The sequence below is a fragment of the Sander lucioperca genome, chromosome 9 (assembly GCF_008315115.2).
Source record: "Sander lucioperca isolate FBNREF2018 chromosome 9, SLUC_FBN_1.2, whole genome shotgun sequence".
Lineage (NCBI taxonomy): Eukaryota > Metazoa > Chordata > Actinopteri > Perciformes > Percidae > Sander > Sander lucioperca.
In genome coordinates, this window is record NC_050181.1 from 3,633,185 (window position 1) to 3,646,951 (window position 13,767).

Genomic DNA, 13,767 nt, shown 5'->3' on the forward strand with positions numbered 1-13,767 from the left:
ACTGCAATACAAAGCTGCTTTGTTAATGATTCAGTAGAGCTTATGGTTTATCATTAGCAGGTCCTTAACTATTTCAATACTCTTTCAAGTTGGAGATGTCTGTATAACAGATTTTTAAGCTGAAAGTAGACATGGATTCTTGCATACAAAACCTATATATTATAGTTAATCATTCAGTAATGTTGACAGGGAATGAGCTAGATATGTTTTGAAAAGCTCAATAATGAAAAAAATGATCTGCCAAGAGTGATTATGCTTTTAGGGAGATACCGTATGCATAAGTTTAGTTAGGGTAGTGACTTTTGTATGCTTTTCAACATACCTAGCCATCTTTATACTGTAGATATGTATAATAGGCTACGTTTTGAGTTACCTCAGAGTATTGTATGAGTTGTATAGGTCAACAACGTTAATGTTGAATGCTTTTGGTATGTTTATATTAATGAAATTGAGACGTAAAACAAGACTTGCGGCACAATGTGAGGTGATGTGCTGCCTCCCTGTGGTGACAACATTTTAAGGCACGTACGGTTGCTAGGGGTGACTGACAACAGACAGCGGTTGCAACAGTTAGCAACAGCAAACTGGAGAAAGCAACAACTGATTAATTATAATCCAGCGGAAACCATTATTACTTTGAATTCTTTTGTTAGTTGTAGAGGCTTAGCTAGTCAAACTGCAGGAAAATGCCGAGCATTATTAATACAGTTTTATCCGAGATGGGCTGGGATGAGCGATTTGCTATCCCCGAAACTAACGCTAAAAACAAGGCTTTGATAGAAGAGGTGAGTGTGGCACAGTTATATTAATTTATGACACCACTACTTTATTTCAGTAACGGTTACAAAGTAACTGATGTGGTCATTGGATGTTTGACATTTAAAGGAAGTTAAATTTCTTTCAAAAATGACTAACCTAACGTTAGAATAAGAGGTTTTACTGTAAATGATGTTTATTTGACAAAACTAATTTAATGAAAAGTCACTTTAATGTTTTTAGTGTGACCAAAGATTATAGTTATATACTCTTTGGTGTGACATAATGACTCATGATTAATGTAGCTAACGAAGTTTAATATTTTAATATTAATATTTTTCTTCTTATAAATTAAACAACATGCAACACTGTTAAAAATATAAATAAATCAAGTGTCTCAGGAATTAATGCTGAAAACTGGCAGATATAGCAAGCTAAACTTTTAAAACGTGGTTCCTGTATTACCAACATGTTTACATGTTTGTAGTGTACATATTTAATGTTTACATATTTGCGTAGTTATTAGGTGAGAAAAAAACTCCTTATATTTCTGGCAGTCATGTTTCTCAGTGGTAGGCTACTGAACTGTGGCCAGTGTTGCCTGTTTGAACCTTTGTCTAAAGTAGGTTCTTCAAATAATGGAATTTGGAATTGATCAAAATCTTTGAGACCTATATTGCTCTACACTGCAACCATATTGTAACAATTACATTGTAAGCATTTAAACGGCATGGCTCTAATGCCTGGTTGTAAAGTTTTATGTCAACATGCAATGGGCAACTGACAGTGTTTTTAGGTAAATGGTGAATCTGTTCATGTGTCACAGACAAATGTTTCTAACTGCATGTAGTGAAAGGCAAATCATGCGAGATAGCTCACAAGAACAAACATGCTGCAGACTGTATGTCCTATATGTTATTATGCTTTTAATCTGATGACCTTCTGAACAACAGATTCGTCAAAAAGAGACCGAGTCGGTGCATCTGGAGAACAAACTTGAGAGAAACAAGGATCAAAAGCAGTTAATTACCGAATCCCTCACAAACGCTAAACAAGAGCTGGAAAATACTGAGGTAGGTATATCAAAACATGTTTATTATTTATGTGTCAGACAGGTGTGTGTTTCTTCTGGTAATCGGGTTATGGTTAGGGTATGGTATGGTATGGTAGTAATTTCTCGTTTTGATTTTTCTGCACATAGGCTCTGTGCAAGGCAAAGGAACAAGATGAAGCGTTGGAGAAACACCTCACCTCCCTCGCAGAAAGAGAGACAGGTCGCCTGGCACAAGAGATTTCTAAAATGGAGAATGACCATAGATCTTTAGCAGAGAGGAGGAACATGCTCGAGGTCTATACCATCCACAACACTTTAAACATAGAATCAACTATAGCTGTTGATGCCAAAATGTGCTAGTTAACCTTTGTCCATATCCTCAGAACCATATCTTCAAGACCAAACAGAAGCTAGAGGAGTTTAGGAACCAAATGAACTGGGACCAGCAGACCATGGATGGCTTTTTAGAGGAGTCAGTACACAAAGATGAGGACACAATGGCCATCATCAAGTACGCTCAGCAAGATGAGCAGAGGATCAAGGTGAGGAGAAAAGGGCTGTATTAAATAATTCTGTAATTGTTTACAACATTGACTTATCCTGAGCTAACACCCATATAATCTCTCTCGATACAGTCACTCACTCTGGCTATAGAGAAGAAGACACTGGAGGCTAATGAAAAGCGCAAAGCACTTGACAAAGAATTGACTGAGACTATATCTGCACAGGTACTGTAAGACCACACTGTACATTCTCACTGTTCATATGGCTGAAATGTGAAGTCTTTGAGCCGCAGACTGTCACAATGTAGATAATAATAATACACTACTTCTGCTTTCTGAACAGATTGCTTTGGATAAAACTACAGAAAATTTGCAGCAGGCCCACCTGGAGACACAGCAGCTCATCCACCAGTGGGAAAACACCATCAAGCAGATGAAGCAACGAGACGCTGAGATGCAGCAGTGTGCTCTGGTAAAGTCTGTGACCTTGCACTTCTGCTGATAAAAGATGTGCTGACTCAAACTAAAGCATATAAACCTCTGAACAATAAAAGCTGATGGATGTGAACGCACACTGAACGGTACACAAGTGTTTGTATTCCTGTCTTTTTTCCTTTATCCATCCAGCAACTTGCCCAAGCCAATCAGAACATCAGGGAGAGGAATTGCACCATTACAGAGAGGAAGCACTTGCTGGACACTCAGAGGAACAACAACAAGGAAACGGAGAGGAAGATGACAATGGCCAACCGACAGGCTGTAAAGCTGCGGGAGGATTTGAAGGAGCAGGAGAATAACTGCAGCAGGCTGAAGGACGAGGTCAGCGTTTCAAAGCTTCTGAACTACCAAACTTTTGTTATGAGAAAATCCTGTTAACAAATATTTTCAGTTGTGGGCACAGCTGAAAGAATTTTCAATTTCATCAGAAGAGTGAGCAAATTGATTCTCATGTGTTTTGCAGCTGGATAGTTGCAAAGGCACACTGGACAGAGCAACCTCCGATGTGGAGTCGGTGACGTCCCACATAGCCAGAATGAAAAAAGACATCCAGGATAACAATGACAAGTCAGTGAAATCTTACAATGTGTGTCTGTTGCTAAATTACCACTCTAGCTTTAGTAGACAAGCTCTGTCTGTACATGTGTGTGTTGTAGACTCAAGCAGGCCAGGGCCTACAATGTTGCGCTGGAAGAGAAGCTGAAAGTTGTGACTCAGACCGCCCTTAGTGAGGAGGAGAGAGCTGCACAGATGGACCACCTCCTCAAGGATGAGGAACACGCCATCAAGGTAAGCAGCCTGACAGTTCTGAACCATAAACTCTTACTCTGCTTTGTTGGCAACAGAGAACTGTTGTTGTACATGTTACAACTTTTTTATTTTTTCAGTTCTTCATCTCAGGACTATTTTGCATCTCATTTTTGCTGATGGCTTTTGGACACAATCAAAATATCAACTTCTGTATTATGTTGGCGTAGCCATGAATTTAAAGCTGCACTGAAAGCTCAATACATTACTCAAAATATGTTTAATGTATATTATGATTAACGGCTAATATTCTCTTAAAAAAACACAAGGATTGACCATCAAAGATGAGACAGTAAAGAACCATGCTCCTTGCTGTGAAGACACAAATACATTACCTAAACAAACTAAAACTAAATGTGAACTAGAAGATAGGGCTGGGCAAAATATATTAATATTATATCGATATCGTGATATGAGACTAGATATCGTCTTAGATTTTAGATATTGTAATATCGTAATATGACACAAGTGTTGTCTCTCCTGGTTTTATAAGCTGCATTATAGTAAAATGATGTCAGTTTGTGAACTTACCAGACTGTTCTAGCTGTTCTATTATTTGCCTTTACCCACGTAGTCATTAAATCCACGTTACTGATGATTATATATCAAAAATCTAATTGGAAAAATATTTTGTGAATGCACCAAATGTCAACCCTACAATATCGCCGCAATATCGATATCGAGGTCAACAATATCGTGATATTTGATTTTCTCCATATCGCCCAGCCCTATTAGAAGACCCTGAACTTCACACACTGCACCAATTAAAATGTGTTTTTGGAATATGCGCTACATATGACAAGGCCATTTTTATTGTGCTCAAAATTATATAATACTGTAATACAACTGTGTAACCCTGTTTTGGCCTGTGCTTTGCTATAGGAGTTGGATGTCCAGCTGCGTGACTGCAGGGAGGAGCTTTTTTCTCATAAAGAGCGTTTACAGGCCCTCAAGACCAACGAGAAGAATTCTATCGCTCAGGTTTCGAGGAGTAAATCCACCATCACCAGCCTGGACAGCCAGCTCAGAAAACTGGAGAAGGAATTAATAAGACAGCAGATGATCACGAGTCAACAGGCATGCTTAACAAAAAACACACACTTTTCTACAATCCCACTACCCAGCTTTCCCTAGGTTGGTGCTAGACTCTGCAATATGTATATATTCAGATTTTCCTTTCACTTTGCTTTATTGTGTATAGGACTCCCAGATTGTCAGCCTGGGTAGAAAACTGGCACGGCTGCAAGGTGAAGCTCACTCGGATGATAAACAAATGCTAGACGCAAAGATCGCTGAGCTGACCAAAGCCCTAGAGGAGAAGAAGGAGACGGCCAAGATGCTTACTAACACAGTCAAGGAGTCTGAGGTCAGTCTGATTGTTTGTCACCTCACCATACTATTCTGCATTTTTCACACACTGAACCAGTGAAATAATTCCATCACACACGTGTCTTTGTCCCTGACAGAATGATATTCGCTATTTGAGGAAAGAGATGGAGAAGTCAGAAGCTCAAAGGAGAGATCTGACCAACAAGGTGGAGGAGCTCTTGCTACTCCGTAACACCAATGAAAAAGAGCTGAAGAGACTCAGGCTCAGGAAACAGGTAACTGATGTCACAGCAGGTGTCATGAAATCACTTGAGTCCCTGACGTGTCGACTTGCTGTGTTCAAATTGTGTTTAGGAGATTAAACACAAATGCTTATTTTCACACAATTGGATTCAAAGTTATATCTCCCTTTGGAAGGTCATTCTCTTTATATATAAAGAATTATTTGATTGACAGAAAATGAATTGAGGCTCAGTTAGGCATTTATCAAGTAAAATTACCAAACATTTAGTGGTTACAGCCACCCAATTGCAAAATAATTTATTTTTTATTTTTCTCTTTTTCATATAATTGTAAATTAAATAGCTTTCAGTAGGTCTGACAAAATAAGTAATAATCATTTTATTTTGAGATTCCGTTTTGGAATCTGCCAACTATTAATGGAGAAAAAGTACCTAGGGCTGCCTGAAACTAACAATTATTTTCACTATCAACTATTCTGTCAAATATTTTTGGGATCAATCAGGTTGCCAGGGCCTTAGGTGACACCATACATAGTCCCAATGCCCAATTTCATTTTATAAAGATATAAAAACAGCTGATCCTCACATTTTAGAAACAGGAACCAGCGAATGGATTGGCATTTTTAGTCAGGCTAGCAGCGTAGGCTCTACGGATTGCAATGTCAGCCAGTTGCTCGGTCTAGACTGAAACTGATTCCATTAGTTAACCAGTCGCCAGGAAACCATAACTTCTCCCGGATAAGAAATAGTCCAGCACAGAAATCCATGTCAATTGCATAAAATTCACTTTTACATTTTGGTTATTGTACAGATTAAGCTAATGAATAAGCTAAGCTAACAGGCTGCTGGCTTCAGCTACATATTCACTGTATATTGACACAAGAGTCGTATTGAGCTTCTCATCTATCTCTCGATGAGAAAGCAAATAAGTGTTGTTACCAAAATGTTGGATCCTTTAAACAATAAATCGTTTATTCAAATTGTTGTCAGTTAATTTTCTGTTGACTGACAAATCAATTAATGGCCTATTCAGTTCAGCACATTATTATTTATTGACATTTTATAGATGAAATGAGTAATGACAAAATAATTAGATAATGTGATAATCAGAATAATTGTTAGTTACAACTGTAATTATCACTATTTGAATATCAATGCAAGCTGCCCAGCACTCAACCACAGATGTCAGCTGTATCTGTAGACACCAGATACCAAATAGCTGACGTCATCAGAATGATGTTTTTACACAGAAAATATCATCAACAGTATCCATAAAAAATGAGCAACCACTAAGCACTATGTTGACTCTATATGTTCCTCATCAGGACAACATGGTGGAGCACAACGTCATGAAGATAGAGGTCAAGCGTATGAGGGATCTGCTGTACAACAAGGCGGGCAGCGTGCTGTCCCTGGAGAAGAGGAAGCTGGAGCTGCAGAAAGCCATAAAGGACAGGGAGGAAGAGGTCAAGGTCTACAGAAAAATGCTCAGCCAGCAGCTCAAGATCAGTGAGCAGGAGAGACAGAGACTCAGGTAAAAACCCAGCTGTGACCCTAAATCTCACTTTTCTGCAGCCTTTGCTCATCTAGCCGACTATTGTCCATACAGTCAAAGAGATAAAACGTTGCTCTCCGTTGTGAATCATGTCATACTTGCATGAGTTTGAGAACATTTCTACATAAATAAGATCACTTTATTTAGCGATTGATTCTGTGTCAGTGCTGAGCTGAATGAGAAACTGTCCAAGATTGACATGATGAAGAAACGCTTTGAGGTCGTGATGCTTTCACTGGCGGCTCCTGAGGGGGAAGAGGAGAAATCACAGGCTTACTACATCACAAAGGTACAGTAAGAGGTCTTTAAACACACCACTGTGTTACATACAGAGTCTGTTGAAGCTAAACTGAGTTAGATGTGTTCCTGCAGTGCACACAAGCACTTTGAATCACTGCTGTGTGCTTTTCATCAGGCTGCACAAGAGAAAGAGGAGCTCAAGCGGAAGGGAGACGGTCTGGATGCTAAAATCCGCAAGATGGAGCTGGAAAATAGAGCTCTGGAGAACACCATTCAGTTGTTCAACAACAGTAACTCAGCATTTCGCAAATCCCTCAACAAAGTAAATGAATCCAGTACGTATGACCAGGTAGACTGAAATAAACTAAACTAGGAATCATCAGTAGGAAGTTATGGTATTAATGTGGTTTATTTCTCTTCGTCTGTTAAAATCAACAGAGCAGCGATCATTGATCAGAAAGTAATTCAGAGTGTTTTTGTTTTAGGTCCAGAGCACCAGGAAAAACTGAAGCTGGAAGAGCAGTTGAGGGCGGCTGAAGAGATGCTGAAGTTTAGGAAAAGACAACTCCAAGAGCTCCAACAGGACTTACAGGTGATTCCTTTTTATAGCCAGTGTAGAGCGCATTACAATTACTTCCTTAATACCAAATACCTCATCAGACACTTATCCCATAACAATACTCCTCTATTAGTGTTACATTAAGAATCCCTCCTCCAAAAGTTGTCCTACCATGGTACTGTCAACAACAAGTTATTATTTGTTGCCTATTCCTTATTTATTACTAGTATAATAGTCAACCTTCTGAAGCTCATAATAGTTAATAGTATAAAGTAAGTGTTTATGTCCATGAACAAGAATTCAAAGTTACTTACTGACCACTAAAAATGTGTGAAACATCCCTCTTTATTCTGGATTAGGTTGCATCAGCTATTTGTAAATCCATCACTAAGTCTGTGTGTAAAGTCCTGTCTAAGTTATTTTTAACCACTAACTGGTTCCAAACTAGTGATTTACTTAAACTCAGGAAAATTCTTAGCCAGTAAAGACTGTGATCATGTGTGCATTGGTTGCTAGGAAGTACTCTGTAGTGTGGTCCAATCAAAAGCAATCAACTATGTAAACAGGAAGTCACTGCAGCTGTAACATAACTTCCAAAATAATAAATTCAGTAGGCCGAACAATATATTAAACTCAATGCTAACTGCTAATGACTTTGTTCTATTCATATAGTATATGCGTACAAGGAGAAAATGTCTGAGTTAACAGATAATATAATTTTTAGGTATATTTGTTATGTATGTGAAATGTAATTCAAAAACTTCCTATTTTATATTTAAACAGCATGTGTCGACTATATCCAACTTCACTCTAAATAGGTTACACTATAGCAAGCTGACGGCGATTTTTTTTTTTTATTACAACCCAACCCATTTTTTTGCATAAATTATTTATAGTTTAACATTAAATACGTTAGGAAATAATCTTTAACATTTCCTGCGTTCTTTCAATATATACTCTTCATGTATTTTTTATTTGCCATTTTTGATGATCTTCTTTCTCTTCCTTCCTGTCTCTCTTCTTCAGTATTATACAAGTAGCTTATTGTCTTGTTTAGGTGTGTCCCTGTGAGACGATTGGGTCATGAATAAACTAGCTCAACAACTCTATCTGATCAAGTCATCCAGTAAAGTTGACCTGGTGTGTGTGTGTGTGTGTGTGTGTGTGTGTGTGTGTGTGTGTGTGTGTGTGTGTGTGTGTGTGTGTGTGTGTGTGTGTGTGTGTGTGTGTGTGTGTGTGTGTGTGTGTGCACCGCTCTCCATTTCTAGGACATGAACAATACATTGGAGAGTCTGCTGCAAGAAGAGCAGGTGGAGAAAGATAAAATAGAGCACAAACAGTCACTCATCAGTAAACTGAACAAAGAAATTGCTTCCCAGCAGGAGAAGGTTGTCAGAGCCACAAAGCAGGTTTGATGTCTCCCTGTCCCACTTTCTAAAGGAGCAATGTTGTGTGTGTATATACAGTACAGGTATCCTTGACTACAAACATTTATTAGCAGTCACCATAATCACATTTTAATTTTGTGTTGTCGTCTGTCTGTTTGTTAGTGCTCTAAGCTTACCAAAGAGATCCGCTCGGCAAAAAACACCAAAACTGAGACTTTCGAGGAGAAGGACATTAAGCTGAGGGAGTTAAAAGAATTTAATAAGAGTATCAACAAGATGCTGAATGTGGCCATGGATGACACCCCTGACCTCAGATCAGTGTTGGAGAAATACTTCTTGCAGGTATAAAACAATTGACACTGTTGTTTTTTATATTCAGAGGATTAATTAAGCAAAGGTCCCATATCATGCTCATTTTCAGGTTCATCCTTGTATTTTGGGTTTCTACTAGAACATGTTTACATGCATTAATGTTCAAAAACATTATTGTTCTCGTACTGTCTGTCTCAATATACTTCTATTCACCCTCTGTCTGAAATGCTCCGTTTTAGCGCCTGTCTTTATAAGCCCCCACCCACTCTGATTGGTCATCATTTACAGGTTTTCCACATCTGCGCTCTTGGCGTCTCTCTGGAGTCATTGCAGCCGGGCAATGACTGTAACTGCACTGTAACGGCACTTTCTACCTCTATATAGTATAGCTGTGAGGACCCAACCATACGGAAATCCTGATGGCTTATTTAAAGGCACCATGTTTGAATACAGGCTGTGTACATTTCTCTGTGGAATGAGTGTTTTGATACCTTCACAGAATTTCTATAGCACTTAGACCTGCTTTATAATAAAAAAAGGGATGGGAATCTCACTTTTTACAATATGGGACCTTTAAGTGATGACAGGCTGTGGTCATTTATAGTCATTTATGGAGTTGCAAAAACATATATGCCTTAACTTTGAGTGTTTTTCTCTCTCAGGCCCATTTGTCTCTTCCATCTCCGTCTTCTACTCCTTCCAGCCATCGGAGCTCCATAAGCTCTGCCCGCAGCTCTGCCTCTCTCAGGTCAGACTTGATCAATTCTTAATAAAACCTCTTCTCCAGAGAAGTGATAGTGGAGGTTAGAGAAATAATGAGGGCTTGTTGTCAGATGGTCGTGAGTTTGAACTATTAGACTGATTATAAACATGAGCATGAGGAAAATAATTGAATACTGCTCTTGTCAATGGAATATAATCTGTCAGCTGAGAAAGACTGTTGCACTGGTATGCTGCTCCACATTCTGATGGAGAAATATCCTGGAAAAAGATATTCACTTTTCTTTATCTGTATGAATAAATCACATATATATGTCACCCTGTGTACTTCTATCATGCAAAAGATTGTTGTGCTGATCTTCCTCTGTATCTTTATGGTGTTTTTCTCTCTGTACTGCAGGTCTTCTGCGTCCTCAGCCAGCAGCAGCCCCAAGGCCTCTGCACTTCACTCCCCCATGCTGAAGACTGTGCAACTGGGCTTGGATCTGGCCATGACCTCCCCTCCTCTCACCACCTCCGGACGTTCCAGTTCTGCGAGCATCAGCAGCAGCAGCAGCAGCAGCAGCAGAAAGTTAAAGAACCCATAATGATGGCCGATTTATTCTTTATTTACGGATGTCATGTCATACTGTATTTTAATGCATTAAAAGTCTGTTGTTGTTAATTTGGTCTTATTCGGTAACACTTTAAGATAAGGTACACAAATGTGTACACAATTTGAGTTGTTACAAGGAAACAAATAAGGAATAACCAACTGCTAGTGAACCATTAGTTAATGAGTAACTCCTAATCAAATTTTACAGAGCAGCTAATGCTCAGCTATGATCAGTTAATATGTCCTTTTAATGAAAAAAGAAGAAACATGATCCTTGTTTTTTCTTTCCTGTTTTTTGTTGTTTGTTTTGCACAGATTGGAAGAAGTACGAACAGTAATGTTACAAATGGTACATCATAGTGGTGATTATTGTTACAGTTTCAGAAATAAAACACAAATAATCCAAATGGATGAATATCTGTCAGTTGTCACAGCACATTAATAAAAGCATTTAATGACTGTAAATGAGATGCATTCTCTCTGGATGAAACGTTCACAGCAATAATAAAATAAAGAGCAAGCTAGTTGGGCTAGCCAGGTAGATTAGTACCTAATGAGACTAGTTTCCTAACAGCCTAATTACTGAAATTAGTTTTTACCAGCATTACCGCGGCACAATGAAGCCTACACGCTTAACTAAACATGCAACGTCATGAAATACAGATAATCTAGTATCTAGTAAACCCGCAATTTCAAAATAAAGGTATCTTACAGTTTTTTTAAAACTGCTTACACACACAAACTCTTTACATGTTGCACGATCTTTGACTAAGTTTTCAATTGCAAAAACAAAACGGCGCCAACCTGCACTACGAAACATAAACAGTGTTCCAGCCAATAACCGACAAGAAGGATTCGGGGGTGGGGGTTGGGGGGTTAGTACAGGGAAGGGAGGGGCGAGCTAGCCTCGTTTTGTTTGAAAATACTTCGAACATCAACAAGAAATAACGTCACCCAACATCGCTTAGAGCACCTTTAACTGATCACAAACCAATCACTGCTTTAGTATAGACCTATACATAAGTCAAAGGTCAGATTACCTTTTTTGAACAATGTGATGTGAACAATGAACCAAGTGAAGAGAGTAGAGAGTGAAGGGAGTAGGAGGGAGAGGCAGGGGATGACGAGGACAAGTTCTAGGAGGAAGAGTTGAAACAAGAGGAGGAGGAAGAAGAAGAGGACGAGTTGAAAGAAGACAAGCAAAGAAGAGAAGGAAGGAGAGCCATCTCTGCTGAGATCAGCGCCACACTTAGTGATCATGTGATCAACCCCGGGTTGACCATGAGAGAAGCTGGACTGAGAGTCAAGACAAACTTGAGTCGCTTTACAGTGGTGTCCACAGTGGTTTTGTTTTCAACAGTAATGTTTTGCCAAATACATATTTTCTGTTTCAACATTGCATTGGTGTTTACAGTGAACATTTCAACCCCTGTCAGCAGATTACTTTCAACACTTAACTTTGTATGGAAATGTAGATATATGCCTATGGAAGACAGAGCTTTAGATTTAGAGCAACAGTGTGTACATGCCATGATATATCCAAAAATGTACTATTATGAAAAAAGTGTTTCCCATTTGATACAAATGCCTTATTTTGAAGGAGATTTAAGGCATTTTGCATTTGTGTGTGTGCAGTTTTGGGAATTGTGTGTAGAGTTTTGAAAAACACGTGTAAGCAGTTGTAAAAAAAAACTAAAGTGAGGTTGTAAAATTCTTCATAATAATTTCGTTTAATAGTGTCTAAGTATAGTATATTTTGAGTCTAATAAGGCATTATATGCAGTTTCTAACAGCAAAATTTAGGCATATGGTGTTTTATTAGGGTAGCCTATAACTGTGTTTGTTTAATGTCAATAAAAACCAGGCTACATTATTTCCAGTTTTGGTCGAGTTTGATACAAAGTGCAGCTATTAGGGTTAGGGTTAAGGAGCAAGCTTGTGACCGGGAGGTCGTCGGTTCAATCCCCAGACCGACAGGATAAAATCTGGGTGGGGAAAGTGAAAGAGCAGCGCTTGTCCCTCCCTCATTACCACCACTGAGGTGCCCTTGAGCAAGGCCCTTAATCCCAACTGCTCCAGTGGAGCTGCTCAGTGGCCACAGATCAGAATGTGGTTGTTCTGGGCAGCTTCCAGGTATGAATGTGTGAATGTGACAGGTCGTCGTTGCAAATGAGAAATTGTTCTCAATCGACTTACCTGGATAAATAAACATTGAATAAAAAATAAAAAAAATAAAAAAAATTAGACTTACTAGAGTTGCTACCTTTAAAAAAAAGGTGTGACTGAAAAAGGTTATTTTAGAGCTTACAAAACACACAGAGGAAGTGTAACTTCATTCTCTGCTCAGAATGCAATGCAATTTCTCCATAATATCTGTATATAGAAAAAGCTCGTGGCCACGAATTAATCAAAACGTGGGAACTAATTGTATATCGTGGCCATGCAATAGCATTTCTGGCCTTGATATATATGTTCGGCTCCGTACAAATCAGTAATCACAACTTTAGAAAGCACTTGCTAAAAAAGGCGAACTTTTCATATTTCATTAAAGAGTAAAGGTTTTGTTTAACCTTTGTTACCTGCTTGAGTCGCTCCTAACAAGGTTGTTCTTCGAGGTGTTTTGTTCAGGTGTTTAACTGCCACACCCTCTGAATAATAAGGGTATCGCTTCCTGATACAGAACAAAGGTAACCAGCGACTCTCAGAAAGCAGACGGAACACTTTTCCACTACAGATTTCACTCTCTTTTTTGGAATAAACTTTCAACATGCTGCTGCTGATCCTGTTTGCTGGATGTCTGATCACATGTGCCGCACAGACAAGTAAGTACACAGGCTGAAATCATTGGGAAATCTAAATGAGTTAAAAAAAACAGTGTATACTGTAAGTAGGCTACATTTATTAAGCTAAAGTTTGTAATAACAAGTTCAACCGTCTAGATTTAAAATGTGGTCTTATAATTTCTTTTAATATTTTCCCAGCCAACTCCTTCACCACTGACATGAGGTCACTTCCTACTCCCTTTACGTCTCCTACGGAGCCAGTCCAGGCAACATCAGTCGTGGCACTTGGTTTAAACGGCGATAGTAAGTGTGTTTTAAGCTCGCACAATATATTTCAACTTGATGTCCAACATGATTTTAATGAATTTCCTTTTAAATATGTCCCACAGTTGTAGCATTCCTCCAGGCAGCTGTTACATCCGATCA

At 38.8% G+C, this 13,767-nt stretch overlaps 1 protein-coding gene across 1 annotated transcript; it reads left to right on the forward strand.

Annotated features, from left to right (window-relative positions):
- The first annotated feature begins 554 nt into the window (after positions 1-554).
- Positions 555-10,829, forward strand: ccdc39 (coiled-coil domain containing 39). Its single transcript, XM_031294354.2, has 20 exons — positions 555-785; positions 1,710-1,829; positions 1,958-2,104; positions 2,194-2,352; positions 2,446-2,538; positions 2,657-2,785; positions 2,941-3,132; positions 3,275-3,378; positions 3,468-3,600; positions 4,501-4,695; positions 4,820-4,984; positions 5,085-5,222; positions 6,515-6,723; positions 6,910-7,033; positions 7,160-7,319; positions 7,470-7,576; positions 8,812-8,952; positions 9,094-9,273; positions 9,906-9,991; positions 10,364-10,829. Exons 1-20 carry the CDS (start codon positions 687-689, stop codon positions 10,548-10,550), a joined length of 2,868 nt encoding a protein of 955 aa, XP_031150214.1. The 5' UTR covers positions 555-686; the 3' UTR covers positions 10,551-10,829.
- The last annotated feature ends 2,938 nt before the right edge of the window (positions 10,830-13,767 follow it).

Coding starts and splice junctions, on each gene's coding strand:
- ccdc39 (XM_031294354.2), top strand. CDS start 687: ATGCCGAGCATTATTAATACAGTTTTATCCGAGATGGGCTGGGATGAG. Junction 2,105..2,193: donor AGAGGAGGAACATGCTCGAG/GTCTATACCATC, acceptor CCATATCCTCAG/AACCATATCTTCAAGACCAA. Junction 9,992..10,363: donor CGCAGCTCTGCCTCTCTCAG/GTCAGACTTGAT, acceptor TCTGTACTGCAG/GTCTTCTGCGTCCTCAGCCA.